At 49.2% G+C, this 19,153-nt stretch overlaps 1 protein-coding gene and 1 pseudogene across 3 annotated transcripts in view; one reads left to right on the top strand and one right to left on the bottom strand.

Moving 5' to 3' along the window:
• Nucleotides 1-8,350: 8,350 nt before the first annotated feature.
• The window catches only part of MRPS5 (mitochondrial ribosomal protein S5), an 88,523-nt gene continuing 77,720 nt past the window's right edge, over nucleotides 8,351-19,153 (top strand). Inside the window, exon 1 of one of the 3 annotated variants that reach the window (XM_075925829.2) lies at nucleotides 8,351-8,625. In XM_075925829.2, the coding sequence (XP_075781944.1) occupies nucleotides 8,565-8,625 (61 nt within the window). In that variant the 5' untranslated portion in view covers nucleotides 8,351-8,564. Of the gene's footprint in view, nucleotides 8,733-9,274; nucleotides 9,555-19,153 lie in introns of those variants that run through there. The other 2 variants (XM_075925830.2, XM_075925831.2) reach the window with 2 other exon arrangements.
• LOC149525209 (uncharacterized) lies at nucleotides 11,873-17,709 on the bottom strand (annotated as a pseudogene).

Genomic DNA, 19,153 nt, shown 5'->3' with positions numbered 1-19,153 from the left:
GCCTCCCTCCGTCTCCCTCTGCCTCCCGCCCTGTCCTCTTCTCCCTCTGCCTCCTCCCCCTCCTCTGCCTCCCTCCGCCTCCCGGCCCGTCCTTGCCTCCTTCTGCCTCCCGCCTCGTCCTCCCCTCCCTCTGCCTCCTCCCCCTCCTCTTCTCCCTCCGCCTCCTGCCCTGTCCTCCTGCCTCCCTCCACCTACAGTCCCGTCCTTGCCTTCTTCCCCGTCCCAACCCGTCCTCATCTTCCTTTGCCTCCCTCTGCCTCCTGCCCCATCCTCTCCTTCCTCCGCCTTCCGCCACGTCCTCACTTCGCTCCACCTCCAGCCCTGTCCTCACCTCCCTCTGCCTCCCACCCCATCTTCTTCTCCCTCTGCCTCCCTCAACCTCCAGCCCCATCTTTGCCTCCCTCCACCTCCTGTTCCGTCCTTGCCTCCCTCCACTTCTCTCGTACCATCCCTCCAGCACACTGGTCCCCTGCCACCTGGCTCACTCCCTCGGCCTGCACGCTCAGGGCCTGCTCTGGCCCCCAGCCCCACATCTGGCAGGCAGATTAGCACAGGAACTCCCCTGCGAGTGGCCAGGGAGCAGGGCGCGCCCCGGGGAGGAGAAGCCAGGAACTGGGCTTCTCTGGCAGACCTAAGGTGTGACCTTCCTGCCTCTGGAGCTATGGCGAGTGAGCTGGGCACAGCCCCAATGGTCCTGTGCTGTGCTGTATCCTGGAGAAGCAATGAACTCCCTCTATTCTACTGGCTGGTGGAGTCTGTTCGTGCCACTACGGGGGTGCAGGAGACGGGGAAACCCCAACGCGCCGTCACACGTAGCAAGCTATGAAAATGGTGCCTCGTACCTTCCAGGCATGGACAGCCCCATGGTACCAGTGAGCTGCTGTACAGCCATCTATTAAACACTCTGCACCAAGAGCCAACCTCCAGACATGAAGAGTCTAGGAACTGTCGTTCTAAGAATTGCAATTAGCAGCCCTCATTTACTAAACAGCTGATTAAATTTCACTCTGTTTGATTGCAAGTGGGCAAACTGTATTGTATGAATCTTAATAACCATCATTTATTCCAGTTCAGCCCAAAGATTAGATTTTTCTCTCTTGTTAAATGAAGGAAATGGAATATGTAACTATGGAAACCTTCCATTACGGCGCACACGCTCCTGGGAGAGAGTGATGGAATCGTACCTGCCTGCAGACCCCACGCAGCTCACAGACGCTGTGCGACTTTCCAGGGAGACTGTTGGACTGGCGGCTTTCGTTTGTGTTTCAGTTAACACAAAGCGTGGGTGAAGGCCTGAACCCTGCGTCCGTTCTAAGCCGAGGTGGGGGTGACACATGGCTCACGGCAGGTCAAATCTTGCCTCCTCTCCTGCCTAAGAACGTCCATTGTCGCTCGCCACACGGTCTTCTGTGGCGATACTTTGTTTTGCTCAGTGCACTTCCCCAGCAACGTCTGCACGGCCGGATTCACTATCCTCTTCTTACGAATTATTTGTACCCTGGTAACGCCTAGAGGCCCTCGCTGCGACAAGGCCCTGCTGTCCACATGTGCAGCAACAGACGAGCTTTGGCCAAGAGCCCCAAAGGAACTCGTGATGCAGAGCATGCTACTGCCGGACTTTTAGGCATCTAGAAATTCCAGGAAAAACACTGGGACCCACAGGCCTGTGCTGGGCACCTGGCTCCCTGTACGATGGGTGAGGAGCCAGACCTAACGGGTAGCCACCTAACTAGCTCGTGGGAGCTGCTGAGGAGAGAGGGGCTTCCCTGCAGCCTGGTCTCAGGGGCTGACCTCTGCTCTGCCAGGGATACATGAAGCAGGGCAGGGTGGATGTTCCTCCTCCCAGGGCTCAGAGCCTGCCTGGCTCCAGATAAAACAGCCAGGAGTAGGGTTCCCAACTCCCCTGGACCAGATGCCATTGGCACAACTGGCAGTCAAGGAGGGAGGGAAGGCCTCCGGGAGGTCACCGGGGCGATGCCCCATTTCACTCCCCACATGGCTGAGGGGGAGGGCCCTGGACCAGACGCCATTGGCACAACTGGCAGGCGAGGAGGGAGGGAAGGCCTCCGGGCGGTCACCGTGGCGATGTCCCGTTCCACTCCCCGCATGGCTGAGGGGGAGGGATCTGAACAGGGATCTGCTGCCGAGGTGAGCATAGCAGCATCTGGGCAGCATGGTCTCTTGCTTGATGGCCCGTTGCGTGAACCATTAGTCAATTCAAGTGTGGCGGGAGAGCCTGAGGCAGCCCCACACCAGCTGCACCTGTCGCCCGAGCGGCAGGGCCCTGACAAGCGGTAAAGCCCTCGTTACAGGCCTGCTGAACATGGGTCTCCCCCAGCCTGGGTGATGCCGTAACCCTGGGCTATAAGGCAGCAGTGGGCATGTGCCGAGGGGGACACGCAGACAGTGGGGTGCTTCTCCTGCAACCCCCTAGCCGCTGAGGGAGGACAGGAGCCCACTGAGCAAGGAGGCAGCTGGACAGGAGGTTTGTGCATTGTGAAATGAGTCCTGGTTTATTTGGGCATCAGCTTTGCTGGGCTTTCTCCGCTGCAGATGCAGATTCACCCTGCGAGCCTGGTACTTGTGGGTGGCAGTGATGCCGACAAATGGGACCGAATTCTGGGGTGAGGTGCTTAGCCAGGCCCTACACCGGAACACGGTAGGAGGGAGCAGACGCATTATCCCAGGGGGGCAGGCCCTTTAAGGGCAGCTGGTCCGGTGCCTGGGGCCAGGAGAGGTGCAGAGCAGCACAGGCACTGGGAGACGGACACCCACAGTGCACTGTGTCACATTACTGAGTTGGAGGGTGTGACGTAATGGGGGTACTTGCTGGGCTTTGGTGACCCCTGCTGTCTGGAGCAAGACCCAGCAGGGAAAACCTCAGTAGGCAGGGGTAATGCCAAACTTGTTGAACCAGTGGCCAGACACCCCCCATGGAGAGGAACAAAGGAAGGTGGATGCTGCCCTGGCTGGGGGGCAGGGCTGGAAGTTAGTTTAGTTGGTGGCTGTCTGGGAGCATGGAGGAGACAGCCTAGGGAGAGGAGCTGGAGTTTAGGGGCCCAGTCTCCCCCCAACTCAAGGGGGCCTGAGGCATCCTAGCCCAGCTCTGTGACCAGACTACATCTGTGCTGTGCTGGATCCTGGAGAGGCAATAAACTTCCTCTACTCCACTGGCTGGTGCAGTCTGTTTGTGCCATTTCGGGGTACAGGAGATGGGGGAACCCCAACACGCCGTCACAGAGGGAAGCAGCCAGATCACTGCTGCACCCCTAGGTGGGGGTGTTGGCCCCAGAAATTGGTGTGGGGGGAGCCATGTGGGGTATTGAATGGGAGATTATTGTTTGTTGATCTTATGTACGCTATTTATGTGAGTGTATAATGTCTGTGTGTGTAGGTAGGAATCTGTAATCTGTGTGGAAGCTGAATATTTCTGTGAATGTGGTTGAGCATTGCTATGGACAGGCTGAGTAGTGAAGCCCTGTGGAACAATGGCCCTTGATGGCCCAAAGACACACCTAAAGCAGGAGGGCGGAGACCCAAGAGCTGCCAGCAGAGAGGCTGAGGACCAGGTGACCTGCTACATACTAGAAGAGGCCAGGAAGGAGTATAAAGAGGCCATGTGGTCGATGCCATTTTGTTCTCAGCTCAGCACTTCATCCCAGAGGCAGCACTGCAGGGATTGAAGAGCCCAGAAGACCTGTGAACCCATCCTGACCTAGGAAGTGCAATAAGGACTTTTAACCAGCAGCTGCAACATCTCTGCTAGAGCCTGCATCGAGAACTGGGAGATTCGGTGCATGTAACGTACTGTACTTTAATAACCTTACTCTCAGGCTTTTCTTTCTTGTAATAATAAACCTTTAGATATAGATTCTAAAGGATTGGCCCAGCGTGATTTGTGGGTAAGGTCCAGAGGGTAAATTGACCAGGGATCTGTGGCTGGTTTCTTGGAACCGGACAGAACTTGTTTGGGGTAGGTGGGATTGGGTGCTAGGACCCCCCACCTGTGTATAGGCCCGGGGCCATCTGGGGCACGGATATTGCTGGGGTGTCGGAGGGGTTTTGCTCGGGAGGCTTCAGGCAGGCTGCTGAAGCGCTCTGTGAGACTGGTTTGTGGCCTGTTTGGAGAGGTCGCCAGTCAGGGGGACTGTAAGGAGCCCCGGATTTGAGCAATTCGCCCTGAGCGGATGCCCTCAGCTGTGCCCAGACACGGCCCGGTCCGTCACACACTGCTCTCACAGGCAAGGGCAGGCTGCCCACAGGGTGCGCTATCTCGAACTACGGGACATGGCGCTTCAACTGTACAAACGGGGGTTAGAAATCGACCCAATGAATTCGCCCTAATCTCGGGGTGTACACGTGGCCTCATAAGAACTGAACCCTCCCTCATCTCCAGCTCCGTTCCAAGGGCCTGGAGTCAAGGGGCGTGGATCTTAGCCCAAGCCCAGGCTGGAGCTATCACATTCGTCTTACACGCCTCAAATTGCTATTGAGGAAAACAAAGGCAGCATAATACATTTCGTTTGCAAAATGATAACAGAAACGTATTCGGCAGGAAATAGCTTTAAAACAACATCCAGATTTACAGACAATATGCAATACAAATGAGCGTTAATGTTAGCAGCTGTCAAAAATGTACCAAATTGCCAGAACAAAGAGGAGAGAGAGACAACTGAGTTACTAAGACATTTGAAAACCTAATCCAACGCTCACTGACTGTTGTGTGGTGGCATTTCACATCCACTCTTCGTTCTTTAATGGAAAGACAGGCTGTCTTCGAACATTTGTCTAGGCTCCATTATCACTCTGTTGTCTTGCTCTCTTGGGAAGTACAGTTCACACATCAATCATTAATACTGTTTTAAATTTATAGAGCAATTCAATTTTCACTAAAATATTAGATCAAACTCAACTGCAAGTTATATGCCCAGACAATAACCCTCCTGTAACTGATTTCGTTTTTCATATTGTCAGGCCATCAACGGTAATTGAATTTCCATCTATCAGTCTACTGAAAATAAATAACATGATAACATAATTGTGCTCACACTATTTCGGTATTCACTAACAAACGGCTGAAGACAGGGCTGGTGCCACATACCTGCAGCGTCTCTCCTTGTGCCTTACAGGTGTCCCTGCATGTCCGACAGTCAGCCTGCCCTCTCTTGGGCTGGATATGAGAGCCTCCTCCCAATGCCCTACACAACAGAAAGGGCCTCAGCCCGGTTAAACCTGCGGGAGGCTGATGTCTCTAAAGCCAAGCGGCATGAATGGAGGTGGACAGGTATTTATGGGGAGGGGGAATAATGGGGCAGTCGTGGAGGAGAGGGGGGGCATACTGAGCCGCTCTGACTTCCCCCTAATAACCATGAGTTCCCTGCACTCCCCACATTGGAGAGTCTGGTCTGTGTTAGTTCTTCTGATAGGGATCGAATGCTTTTCTGGGTGTGTACGTACCCCCTCCCCCTCCCGTCCTGACAGCATCAGAATGCTCAGCAGGCCTCCCAAGGGCCAGACGCAATGCTCCGCCCCCTTGTCATCTACCCAGCCGAGACAGGACAGGCACCACGCTGCTCCCCATCCCCAGAGCTGCTCTGCAAGGTGAGTCGGATGAACCTAACTCCCCCCAGGCGCCAGCTGGCTTCTTACAGGGGAGCCTGGGCTTTGCAAGCCTGTGACGCTAACTCCGCTGAAGTGCATGCAGGACCCTGAGTCATGCTAAACCAGTCTAGCACGTGAGACTAGGCGACTCTTCAGCTCTCACCCACGTGCTGCTAAACTCTGCCTTGTCTCAGGCTGTGCCGTGTGGCAGTGGCTGCATAGAGATTCTCTTTGTCCTACGAGTATTTCATCCTCACAGGCATGGAGAAAGGCCTGGCCTTTCACTGCGTAGCTGTTCTCCCCCCACGCCTAAGCTGGGACCAGGTGTGCTGGGTTTACCAGGTGGTTGCCTGTGCTGCTGCTGCTCGGGTCATGCTGTTGCATGACAGAAGCAGAAATCTTCAGCTGAAGAATAATTTCTAAAGCTGCATCTTGGACAAGGGTGGGCAAAAGGGCCTTTGCGGGCCGGAGCCAGCCAGCCCTCCAAGCCGGTAGATCCAGCCCATGGAGGCCCTGCTGCTTCCCCGGCCAATTAGGATCTGGGGGCGGAGGAGTGTGCGAAGCCGCCTCCGCTCTGCCAGGAGCACATGGTGCTTTGAAGCGCCACGCGCTGCTCACAGGAGCTGGGAGAGCAGAGGAGATTTGCATGTTTCCCTGCCCAGCCCTAATTGGCCTAGGGGCAGGGGAGCCAGAGAAGTCGCCTCCCATTCCAGGGGCATGGGCACCTTGGGGGAATGTGGGGTGGGGGCAAAGGCACTCCCTCACCCCCAGACCAAACATTGTCTGGGAGTAAGGAACCCGGAAATATCTTGGCCATGCCCCTTCTGCTCGATACTCCACCCCTTCCGCTCAATGCCCTCCCCCTTCCTGTGCAGCCTGTGGCCACTTCAAAAACTTCTGAAGTGGCCCCAGGCAAAAAAGTTATTGCCCACCCCTGCTCTTGGAGCTGAATACACAGATCATTGTTCAAGGGATTGGATCTCCGGGCTGAACAAAGCCCTTCCTCCATTTTTCACATACAATCTATAGTGTGACAAGAGACCAGCTAAGAAAACAATATGCAGTAATTCTCCTTAACACAAGAGAAAATACGGACACCTCTCTATTCCTGGCATCACGGCTGTATCAGTATAACAAGGTGCAGAGTATTTAACCATCATTTTGCAGGCTGCTACATTTTGTTATTTACTTACTTTGGAAAAGACAATCTATTTTCTCCTATAACTAAATTATATATAGCACATGGATTTCCCAGTAGGATAGCCTGTGCACTATTAATCAGAGAGGAAAATGAATTTATATATCAAAATTAATAACTGAAATTAAGTATGGAGGTGAAAACAGCTGCTATAATTTCTGATGAGCACATTTATTTTACATTCGCCTACATAAGTATTTAAAGGACTCAAATAATGGTATCCAGATATTATAGGTGTAAGCAGAAGTGAATGTAAATGGGTGCACCCAGGTGCTCAGCTCCGGCAAGAGCTGTCTGAGCTGCTGCAGGAGCCAGCAGGTAGCTATTTAAAGAGCTGGCAGGGACTTGATCGCAGTCGGACAGTGCCTGTAAGAAATGTTAACTTACTTTCACTACTGGGTATAAGTAGGATCTGAAGGAATACTTCCCTGACAGCTAGCTGGAATGGGAGAGAAACTCTGGGTGTGTCTATGTAAATACAGTTTGCTCCTGCTTTGCTTAGGTTTGTTAGATATTCTACAGATGGAGTGATATTTTGATCATTGTAATCAACTTAATTTGTGTCCGAACACCAACTATGTTTGTATTAAATGCAGGGATCATAGAATACTAGGACTGTAAGGGACCTCGAGAGGTCAGGGGATAGGTAAAATATGTTTATAATTTTGTGGAAATACAGAAAAGCAGCACGTTTCTAAATTATTCCAAATGCAAAGGCTCACCATTAGCAAAAAGAACCTTGCTAAGCAGGGGCTCAATTTTCACCCCCCTCTATAGGAGATAGGGAAGATTAGCTTAGTTTAGATCTAATTGAATTGGGAGACTATACCCCCTTTCCTGCCATGAGGGCAGGGGACTGGACTCGATGACCTCGAGGTCCCTTCCAGTCCTAGTATTCTATGATTTGACCTGTTCTCTCTTCCCATTCTCTACATGCATACTCTGTTAGAAGAATCTGTATTTTTATGATAATGATGTTGGAGTTGTTTCTCCTGCTTTCCTTGCTAAGGCCTTGTCTGCACTAAAAGGAAGATCACTTCAGCTCTATGTCAGTTGTATATCTTATGTCAAGTTGCTGGGCTTAGTATAGACCTGGCCTAAGAGTTTAATAGGTAGCAGCTTTAAAATAAACCCAAGGAAGGTTTCCTCACGCAACACACAGCCAACCTGTGGAACTCCTTGCCAGAGGATTGTGAAGCCCAAGACTATCGGGGTTGAACAAGTAGCACGTTTACATTGCTGTAGGCTAGGCCCCAGGGGCTCGGAGGGGGATGGGCGGGGGGTAGCCGCCTGTGTGAGCAAGGGGCTGGGTCACTGGTTACTCCTGGGGGGCTGGGCTCAAGGCACTGGGGAGGGCGGGGCTGCTGGAGCTGCGCCCTGCACTGGGCCCCCTGCAGGGGAAGCAGCAGGCAGGACCCCCAGGCCCCGCCCCCTCCTCCTACCCCAATGAGAGCGAGGCTGGGGGGGTTAACGGCCCCGCCCCCTCGCCCAATGAGGGCGGGCTGAGCAGGGGGCTCGCGGCAGCTTTAGCGCGCCTCAGCCGAGGGTTAGTGGGGTCCTGATGTAAGGCCCCCGCGGGGCTGCCCACCGCGCTGCCTGTAGCGCCGAGCGGGCCCCTCCCCGGAGAACGCGGGCCGCCGTGTGACGCGTTGTGCTTCCCCGGTCGGTGGCAGTTTCTGCCGCACACATCAGCTCGCCCTTCCCCGCCAAACCCTCTTTCCTGTCAGGCAGTGGGGCGGCCGCTCCCTACGGCGGCCGAGGGGAGATGGCGGCGGCCGCGGCCAGGCGCTTGTGCGGCGCTGGGGTCCTGAGCGCTGCCTGGAGAGGTGAGGCCGCTCGCGCCGCGTCCTGGCGGGACGGCAGCCCCCCTCCCCCCGCGGGAGGTGTCGGCGCGTGGCCGGGCGGGTCCCTCGGCTCCTCGCGCCGCCGTCGGGTAGGAACGCGGGGCCCGGAGCAGCCTCTGTCAGCCCCCCCCGTCACGTGCCCCGCCTCTGCCGCCTTCCGCGGCAGCGTCCCGATTGGGCGCGAGCGCCCCCGAGCGGCGCGGCCGGGCCCTGCCCTGCTGCAGTGGGGGGGGGCGAGCGCCCCCGAGCGGCGCGGCCGGGCCCTGCCCTGCTGCAGTGGGGGGGGGGGGGGCGAGCGCCCCCGAGCGGCGCGGCCGGGCCCTGCCCTGCTGCAGTGGGGGGGGGGGGCGAGCGCCCCCGAGCGGCGCGGCCGGGCCCTGCCCCGCTGCAGTGGGGGGGGGGGGGCGAGCGCCCCCGAGCGGCGCGGCCGGGCCCTGCCCTGCTGCAGTGGGGGGGGGGCGAGCGCCCCCGAGCGGCGCGGCCGGGCCCTGCCCTGCTGCAGTGGGGGGGGGCGAGCGCCCCCGAGCGGCGCGGCCGGGCCCTGCCCTGCTGCAGTGGGGGGGGGGGGCGAGCGCCCCCGAGCGGCGCGGCCGGGCCCTGCCCTGCTGCAGTGGGGGGGGGGCGAGCGCCCCCGAGCGGCGCAGCCATGCCCTGCCCTGCTGCAGTGGGGGGGGGGGCGAGCGCCCCCGAGCGGCCGGGCCCTGCCCTGCTGCAGTGGGGGGGGGCGCCCCCGAGCGGCTCCCCGGGCGCCCCACGCTCGGTCGAGACGGCCGGGGCAGGAGGACGGTGCCTTCCGCGCCAGAGGAGGAAGGAGCCGGGCACGTGCTTGGGGGCAGCGCAACGACACGTGCACGCTTGTTTCCCGGCTTACTGCACCTGGGCCCTTGGTGCTGGGTGGGAAGGAGCTCAGGGTATGTCTACACTGCAAAATTAATTCGAGCATCTGGGGGAGGGGGCAAAAGAGGCAAAGGAACAGCAGTGGTTGGCTGATTCCCGGCTCACGCCCAGTCCCAGATGCTGCACCACTCTGTAAATATAAATATACAGGCACATGAAGAGAAAGGAGTACCAATCAAGAGGAAGGCCAGAGATAATGAGGTCAATTCAGTCAGGGGGGATGTGACCCACTTCTAGTAGCTGATGCGGAGGTGTGAACACCAAGAGAGGAGAAACTGCTTTTGTAGTTGGCCAGCCATTCACAGTCTTTGTTTAATCCTAAATTGATAGTGTCAAATTTGCAAATGAATTGTAGCTCTGCAGTTTCTCTTTGAAGTCTGTTTTTGAAGTTTTTTGTTGCAGGGTGGATACTTTTAAATCTGCTACTATGTGTCTGTGGCGGCGCGTCGTGGTCCCCCGCCTCCTGCACCCTCGTAGGGGCTCGAATAGACTCCACCAGCCAGTAGAATAGAGGGAGTTTATTGCTTCTCCAGGATACAGCACAGATGTAATCTGGTTACAGGAACTGGGTCTAGGAGGCCTCAGTGCCCCCCCTTGAGATGGGGGGGGGTGGCTGGGCCCTACAATCCCAGCTCCCTCGCTAGCTCCTTCTCTCCTGCTTCCCAGACTGAAACTAAAGACCGTCCCTTCCAGCCCTACCCCCCAGCCAGGGGCGGCATTCCACCTTCCTTTGTTCCTGGGGGTAACTGGTAGAACAGGTTACTTCCCTGTCCCATCAGCTACTCGGCTGGGCCGTGGTACAGACAGCAGCCAGTGGGGATCACCCACAGCCCAAGCCTAGCAACCACAAGGTACCCACACTATGTCACAGTGTCCAGGGAGATTGAAGTGTTCTTCAGGTTTTTATATGTTACCATTCCTAATATCTCATTTGTGTCCGTTTATTCTTTTACGTAGGGACTGTCCAGTTTGGCCAATGCATATGGCAGAGGAGCATTGCTGGCACATGATGGCATATATTACGTTAATAGATGTGCAGGTGAATGAGCCCGTGATGGTGTAGCTGATGTGGTTAGGTCCTATGATGGTGTCGTTGCTGTAGATATGTGGGCAGAGTGGGCACTGAGGTTTGTTGCAGGGATTGGTTCCTGAGTTGGTTACTGTGGTGCGGTGTATAATTGCTGGTGAGAATTTGCTTCAGGTTGGTGGGCTGTCTGTAGGTGAGGACTGGCCTGCCTCCCAAGGTCTGTGAGAGTTGAGGGATCATTGTCCAGGATGGGTAGTAGATCACTGATGATGCGTTGGAGAGGTTTAGCTGGGGACTCTAGGGCTATGTCTACACTCACAGCTTCTTGTGTGAGAAATATGCAAATGAGGCTAAGGGTGGAATATCGCCACGCCTCATTTGCATACCTAATGAGCCACCATTTTTGCAGAAGAGGCTCTTGCACCAGAAGGAGCTGTCTACACTTCCCCTTCTTGCGCAAGAAAAGCCCTCTTGTGCAATGTCACTATTCTTGCGCAAGAAGGGGAAGTGTAGACAGCTCCTTCTGGTGCAAGAGCCTCTTCTGCAAAAATGGTGGCTCGTTAATTTTGTGTGCTCTGCAGCAGCATGATGTCCCTGATGCTATGGGGGAGCCCTGTGCCTTGGGGTCCAGGTCCGGGCAAGCCGGGGATCATATCTGGCCCTCAGGCTTAGATTTCCCACCCCTATCTTAGAGGGAAGAGTCCCCAACCTTTATCATTTTCTACTCTCATGCATTCTCTTCCACATAAGGCTTCCCTGTTTTTATCTTAGTCTCAGGAAGTACCAAAGTTACATGATTTATGCTGTGTATTTTAAACATTTCTAGGTTTCTCAACCATGAGTTTCCAGGTTGAGATTTTTTTTATTTAAATTGGATATTTTTAATTTTTCAAATCAATACAATACTAAATTTCTCATTTAAAAATGTTACAATTAAATCTCATCACAAACATTCCACACGTACACTTAGGCCTGGTCTACGCTACAGCAGAAGGTCGAATTAAGATATGCATCTCCAGCTACGTATCTTAAATTGAGTTTCCATGCCATCCACACAGCAGGAAGACTTGCAATAAGGCTAATGTTCCCGTCACCTTCCCTTATTCCCAGGGATTTGGAGCAATCAAATTTTTGAATCCCTCCACTCCAGCTCCGCTCCGGCACCAATAGTGACTGCTGCAGCTCTGCTCCGACTCAAATTAATTTTTAACTAAATAAAAAAGTGTATCCTGTAATTTTGAAAAAACATTTTTATTCAGAGTTTTAAAACAATTTAAATGTCATCAACAATGATACAAACTAGAATCATTCATAATTCAATCTGTAAAAAATTATTGCAGCAATCAAGTCATCTTTCATAGCGTGCCGCAGATCATTTAAAATTAACTTTAAAGCTGAAAACAGTTGCTCTACACAAGCTTGAGTTGTTGGCATGCTCGAAGCAATTCTACAGGCAGCCTGAATGCAGTGTAGGTAGCTGTGAATGGCCTCAAAAACAGACTTACTTTTAGCTTACCAATAGACTCCATCACCTCACAATCTTACCAAAAGTTTCTCTCGAATAATGCTTCATTACAATTATGAATCGCAGAAACTCGCCGGCGTCTTTCTTGTTTATCCAGTTCCTTTTCGAAGTCGTCATCTTCTGAAGAATTGGTGCTTGAATTATCTCCATTTCCCTGTAATGGTTGAAGACGTCTCAGGGATGGACGCTCGAACAAGTTCAGAGTGGAGACAGAAATTTGAGAACAACCTGCTATTTCTGAAGGATGTGAACTTTCCGAAACCGTAAATTCGATTGTTGATGACTCCTTTTGTTGTGTTTTGTTTTCTTCAACCTCTTTCGCCGAGTTCAAATGTAGCAATAGATTTTGTTTTTCGAGTCGTCGAGCAATATCAAGGAACCCTTCCTTTGCCTTTGGTATTTCCCTTGAGGTAAGAAGAATCCGATGCCGTGAGTCAGCGTAAACTCCATCAAGGAAATGAATATTGTCAAAAAGCTTCTCTTCGCATTTCTGCATGGAGGATAGAACTCCTTCTGCAATTTGTCCACCATTTTCTTGCAAGAATTTTGATAGTTTTCACCATTCCTTCATTAAAACTCCTGGGGTTACATTGACAGCTTGAAGATTCACTGTTGTTTGGTTTGGCTTTGCCAAGAGGTCTCGCAAGTTCTTCACTTGGTCTCATTCAGCTTTTGTTAACTTGAGGTCTCTTATTCCGGCGGCAACCACTTGTTCACAGTAAGATTGAAAAACGAGAAACCGATCAATCATCGCAAATGTTGAACCCCAGCGAGTCAGTGTCCAATGATTGAGTTACCCCATGTAGATCAAGCAGAACACTTCGAATACTTGGGGTTTGTAGTTTGACTACTTGTCAAATTTTTGCCAGAATTTTCTTCGCATGTTCTTTGTTCAGTCCATCCCAGATTGCCAACTGAAGAGTGTGAATACCACACCTCATCAGTTGGACTTTTGTGTCGTACTCATGAAGCCATGTTGGAAGTATGAGGCTAAGGTCATTAACCCATTGTGCAGCAGCATCCATGTTGAGTTCAATTTCATCCATTCCTTTAGTTCCTTCATCCGGCAAAATAGCTTCAGTTCTGTCCACATCCCTGTTCTCAGAGGTAGAAATGGCTTCATCGTCTTTGCTGAAATTTTTGATGGCACACATCACGTTTGCTGCATTGTCAATGCAGGTGTTCAGCACTTGCATTTCACTGATCCCAAATGTTTCTAAGATAGCTTTTACTTGACTTTTCATGTAGGAAGAATTGTGATGCCCTTCAGTGTCGATTATGTCCAAGGTTTTTACCACAGCTTTATCTTTTCCTTCTTCGTAGTACTGAGCATTGATTGCAAGGAAATTTCTGTTTCCACATGTTGCCGCACCCATTTTCAGGTAGTACAATTTTTGCTCCAAAGCTTTCTTGAGCTCTTCGCGACCAGACTCAGCTGTGCTGACAACTAAATGACGAACCGCATTGTGCCCCATCAAAATGCCAAGCTGCCAACCCATTTCACCTGCAATTTTTTGCAATCCCTTGTTCTTTAGCCTGAAGGTAATGAGCAGTGTTGAACTGAAGCAAATCATTTCTATCAGCCCTTCACGGAAAGTATTGGCATCCATGGTGACTGTAACCTTTGAGGACTTCAAATATGAGTCAAGTTTTGTTTGCTGAATTTTGGCATTCTTTTCAGATGAAGCTCTGCAAAAAATCTTTTCTCCAGGAGTTCTCTAAGAGCCAGATGAATGTCGGTTAGCCGTTTCAGCTTTCTGTTTTGCCTCATCTTCCTGGTCCTTTTTTGTAACCCCAGCCGCATAGTTTTCAGGATGGTTACGTTTTACATGCCGCCAAAGGTTGAAGCTTTTCACGGCACTTGATTCACTTGCCTTGAAGCTACATGGTTTGAGCTTGCCATTCACTTCCTTTTCCACCTGGCACGTTGCCGCTTTCTTCTTTGCTTTTCCCAAAAGCCCAAATTTGGGCTTTTCAAATTCAAAAGTAAAGACATCGTTGAAATCCTTTTCCGTAAATTGGCTATCAATTATGGGGGTGCAGATTGGATTTTTTTTTTTTTGTTGAGGCTATGGCCAGATCTTCTTGTGCTGCTACCACATCCAAATGTTTCTTGTTACGATCTTCGAAAAGCAATGAACAAAAGCATTACATTTTTTATAGTGTACTTGCTTGTGATATCCTAACCACTTAAGGTACTTCAGATTTATTTTGGATTTTCTGGACAAATATGATTCCATTTTCTTTTTACACAATTATTATTAAAGTGTATATTAATATTTTAACACGTTTTTGCAGTTTTAATGAAGTAAGAAGTACTTTTAATATACATAATTAAAATACATTTTTATTTATAAATTGCAAGTTTTTCTTATGAAATTTTGTGGTAAAAATATTCAAAATATTTTCCAAGTTTTTTAATTAATATCTCAAAAACGCTTTAATATAGATATATCAATGAAATTTGGTATGTGCTGTAGCGTTAGTACATGCTATCGCTGTTCTACAGCATTAATTGTTGGGAAGTAACAAGGCTACACATTTCAAGGCTGAAAATAAACACACATTAATCTAACTATCTAACTAATCTGCGCGAGTACGTACTCACCTAACCTTGGGTGAAAGCAGTCTGCAGTGCTGCCGGATGTCTGATGATTATCTGATTCTTTAATAAAACATATCTCCAAAAAACTTTGTAATTTTGTATCTGTACATTAAATCTTGATTTTGGCCGAAGTGAGAATAACTATGACATATTACGTAAAGTGGTATGTTAATATCAGTTGTTATACAATATGAAACTTTTTGGCACCTTTAGGAATTTCTTGACAAAATATCATTCATTTTGGATTGAAAACGGGGAAAAAAAACCTGGAGCAGTGGAGCAGTCAAGATTTTCTGTGCTCCAGCTTCGCTCCAGCTCCGGGCAAAAACCTGCAGTGCTCCATGCTCTAGCTCCAGGCTCTGCTCCAAAGCCTTGCTTACTTCTCATGAGGAGCAGAAGTACAGGCACTGATGAGGTCACCCTCTGAGTTCAGTTCAGCAGGTCTTCATTTGGCAGTCCTCTGTAGGCTTCCAGCAGAATGAAGGCTGTTAGTGAATTTCTGCTCTTTGTTCCTCAGAACAATGTAAAATCAATAATGCCCATCTTATAGCAAAGCTGGAAACAATCAGGCCAGTTGTGTTTCTGATCACAGGGACAGAACTTTCCTAGGGGTAGTCTAGGAAGGCTGAAAGACTGTAACTGTGCCCTATATCTTCTGTTCAACACTTGCCTCATCATGGAGTGCCAGGGTTTTCTGACCTGATCATCCTCTTGTCTCCCTCTGGGCCCACACAGGTAGTTTACCCTGTCACATGCCTCTGTTTTGAACTTACATTTCCTAAGAAGGCAAATTGCTTAGCCCAAGTTTCATCATAAAAGTTCATGTTTTCAATAAAAAGAGTGTACCAGTAGGCTTCAGAGTTTCACACTGAGCACTTGTGACTTTCTGGAGTGTGACATGAGGTAAGAAACAGGTCACATATTGGTTTCTATGCAAATGAAGTATGGAATGGAAAACACAAGGTAAATGAGTTTATTGACCAACAGAAGTTAAGTAAGATTTCATATTTTCTATGTAGCTATCTTGGAATTTGATCAGTACATCTGTGATTTCCGTACATTAACTTCTCAAACATCGGAGTTGTTTCAGACTGGAGCTTTCCATTCGGTACCCTTGAATTACACCTCACCAATTTTAACTTGATAGTTCTTCGAAAAATAAATCTTATGAATGCAGATCATGCTGCTTAAACCTGCTTCATGCAGTGTTTTTTCTTGCAAGGACAGACTTTAAGAATGCTTTTCTGTATTTAAATTGTGTAGAAAATAATTAGAGCAGCAAAGGGGATTATTAAACTGCCACTGACTATAAAAATTAATTAATGCCCAGGTTCTGCAGAACACCACATTCCATAGTGAAATAAATTTCTTAAATGTTAAGTTAATTTGCTCTCAAGAATATATTAGGATGTAAGTTAGAATGGAAAGCAAATGGTAGTAATTTCCAACCCGTGGACATGGATCATAGTCCTTATGATTGCATTCCTAGATTCGAAGTGTTAAAGTGATGTATTATTAAAAATAAGGGCAGCATACTACAAAGTTCCACCTCTTCCACAACAACTATTCTTCTGCATATACAGTAGATTAAAAGCTAGAGCCACCATTTTAGAATAGCAAGCAGAGCAATTTCCTCCCTTGGCTCAAGTGAAACCAAGTTTCTTGGGATTTGGCTTTGGCCTCTGGTGGTAGGACTTGGGCTTTGGCTTTCTGCCTAGGCACTCAAAAATGAGGCACTCAAATGCACTCAGCTTAGTATTTAGACTTCTAGCATTTGTATACAAGCACTTATAAAATGTGTCAATATTTAGTAAGTGCATGTATACTAATATTAGAAGTCTAAAAATGCCTGGTAAGGTGCTTCTTTCACCAATAAACATGTTTATTGTCAAGATCCAGACTCCAGAAACACATTTTTCACAGTGCAATAACAGCAATGATGATCTTTCCTAGTCTACTCAAGTGTCTTGTATTCTGGAATTGGCCCACAGTCTACCTGCTGACTAACCCTGATCTAGAGTATACCAACTTGAGCTAACTGTTGCTGTGAAGACAGGCCTTAAAATTAAAATCTTAATTGCTCTATAGTATGTCTGCATTCTAGAAGTAGTCAGAGGCAAGATGCTTTTTAGCGTTTTTAGTACAGAGCAGATAACCCGTTATGTGCATTCTTAGAACAAATCCTGACTTAAGTGCTGCCTTTTGGAAAAGTTACAGAAAGCAACTTGTGCAACTAATGCATATGTTTGCATTGCAAAGTGGGTTTTGTATCTAGATGTATGACTTTCCAAACTGTTTCCCCTCCATAAATATTTGTCCTTTTTCTCTGCTTTTTAAAATGTCCATTCGCTCGGTGGGAGTATGTGCACAGCAGTGCGTGGGTATATTAAATACCAGCAGTCAGAGATTCATAATGTGGGAATGGTGGGTTTCTGCTGTATCTTCCTTTCTTCCACTGCAATTCAGAGACCAAAATAGTCAGAATATTGTCAGCAAAGCTGCTTTGGGTCCCTGGATGGCTAAGTGTGATTTTCAGCTCCAGGCTGGAATTCTCTAGCTGTAAGGGCTTGTGTACGCATGGAGTGCTGCATCAGGTAACTGTATCGCAGGAGCACTTGGTGCAGATGCTGCCCATGCTGACTAGAGAAGCCCATTCGTCAGCATAGCACTGTGTGCACCAGGCATTGGGTTGGTAGACCTATGGTGCTCAGGGGACTGGATTTTCTACACCAGTGGTCCCCAACACGATGCCTGCAGGCACTGTGGAGTCCGCAGGCGCCATGGCGCCCGCTGGGGTATTTATGTGCACCCACCTAGTGACCGGGGCCGGCCCAAGCCATTCTTGTGCCCCTGGCCACGGGCGCCCAGCGCATGCACGGCTTCTGCCTCCAGGCGTCTGGCAGCCCCAAAAGGTTGGGGACCACTGTTCTACACTCCTGAGCGACTTCGTTGTACTGATATAAGTCCCTAGTTCTTACCATAGATTGCAGCCTGATAGCTGCCTCTGTACATAGTGTTGTAGGCAGGGGGGTGAAATCATGGCCACATTCAAGACAATAAGAGTTTTACCATTCATGTCAGGGGAGCCAGAATTTCACCCAGGATGCTTAGAAAGTCCTGCTAGGAGTAGAAAGGGCTAGGAGTGTAGTGCCCTGGCAGCTGGTTCCTGATCCCTAGGCCTCCTGAGACCAATCTGACTTTTCCCATGACTTTTATTGTTATGATTCCCGTGTTCATCTGGTGTATTTTTCCTTTCCTCTTTTGATGCTTGACTGACGTACTCCATCTATAGAGCCCTGTGTGGATACAAAGTTGGTATCTGCAGATGCAAAAATAATCCCTGGTTATCTGCATCCACGTCTACAGATGCAGATGCCCGTGGATATAAAGAGTCTTCTTTGGGCTAACTATCCCGTTCACTTTTAATGCCTCTCTGGAACTGTTGTGGGCTGCTTTTTTAAATTTTATCTTATTTTTAAACCAATCACTGTTATTCCCTGATCTTGTTGTCTCTGCATTTGTGTTCTTGGACTCCCACGATCCCTTCACAGTTGGAACGAGGCAAACTGTAATATAGTGTATGGAATTTTTTTAATGGACTTAGAATGTAGAAAAGCAAAGAAACACAGCAAGGTCATTTTCATTAATGAATGTGCTTTCTTTGCTCTTCTATATTTTGTTTTCAAATGAATATTTTTCATTTTTTCTTACTGTGCTGTACAGTACAGTTTCATGTTGTGTAACCATGATCATTTTGGTTCATGAAGGACATTTACAACCAAACTAGTTAACATGCAAATGACCAATGCCACAGCAGCTTATTCACTTTGATACGCATTATGCAACTAAGATCAAAATCTAGCCCCCAGGGTCTGTGCTGTCCTAGGTACTAAAAGCAGGTTTGTTCTCTGTTGATTAGACGTTTTAGTGTGATTAAATATAAAATATTCTTGATTGTGTGGGCACAGATCGTACAAACGAGGCAGCATTTTCACAGACATGAAGAATCTGAGTTTCCTTAAGAGCTGGTCATCTGCTGCTGCGGAATTATTTTTGTCAGTTGAGAAGATGCTCAGGTGTATGGGAAGATCATTATTACTGAACTGGAAGAATTGTAAAGGTTGGAGGAGAATTGTTTTACTGGTGAAGTAGTGCTTGAGGTGTGATTAGATTAATAAATGAGTTAAGGCAGGATGGTATTCTGCAAACCATTTTGAAATTATTTCCTTGATAGCAGTTTGCAGCTGTGGAAGATTTAGGAGTGTAACAAGGGAAATTGGAAATATTATAACACAATATGAAATTACATTTGTACTTTAAATGACTTTTTAATGTGCATAATACCCAAAGCTAAAATGAATCATTCATATAATTACCATGAAAAGTTGTTCCAAAATTAATTGTTCATGTAATGTAGATTTCCTGCTTGTTGTTTTAAAAAAAAAAAAGAGGGGGA

The sequence above is a fragment of the Pelodiscus sinensis genome, chromosome 3, assembly GCF_052426305.1.
Source record: "Pelodiscus sinensis isolate ZL-2025 chromosome 3, ASM5242630v1, whole genome shotgun sequence".
NCBI classification, from domain to species: Eukaryota; Metazoa; Chordata; order Testudines; family Trionychidae; genus Pelodiscus; species Pelodiscus sinensis.
This window is presented reverse-complemented; position numbering and strand designations above follow the sequence as displayed.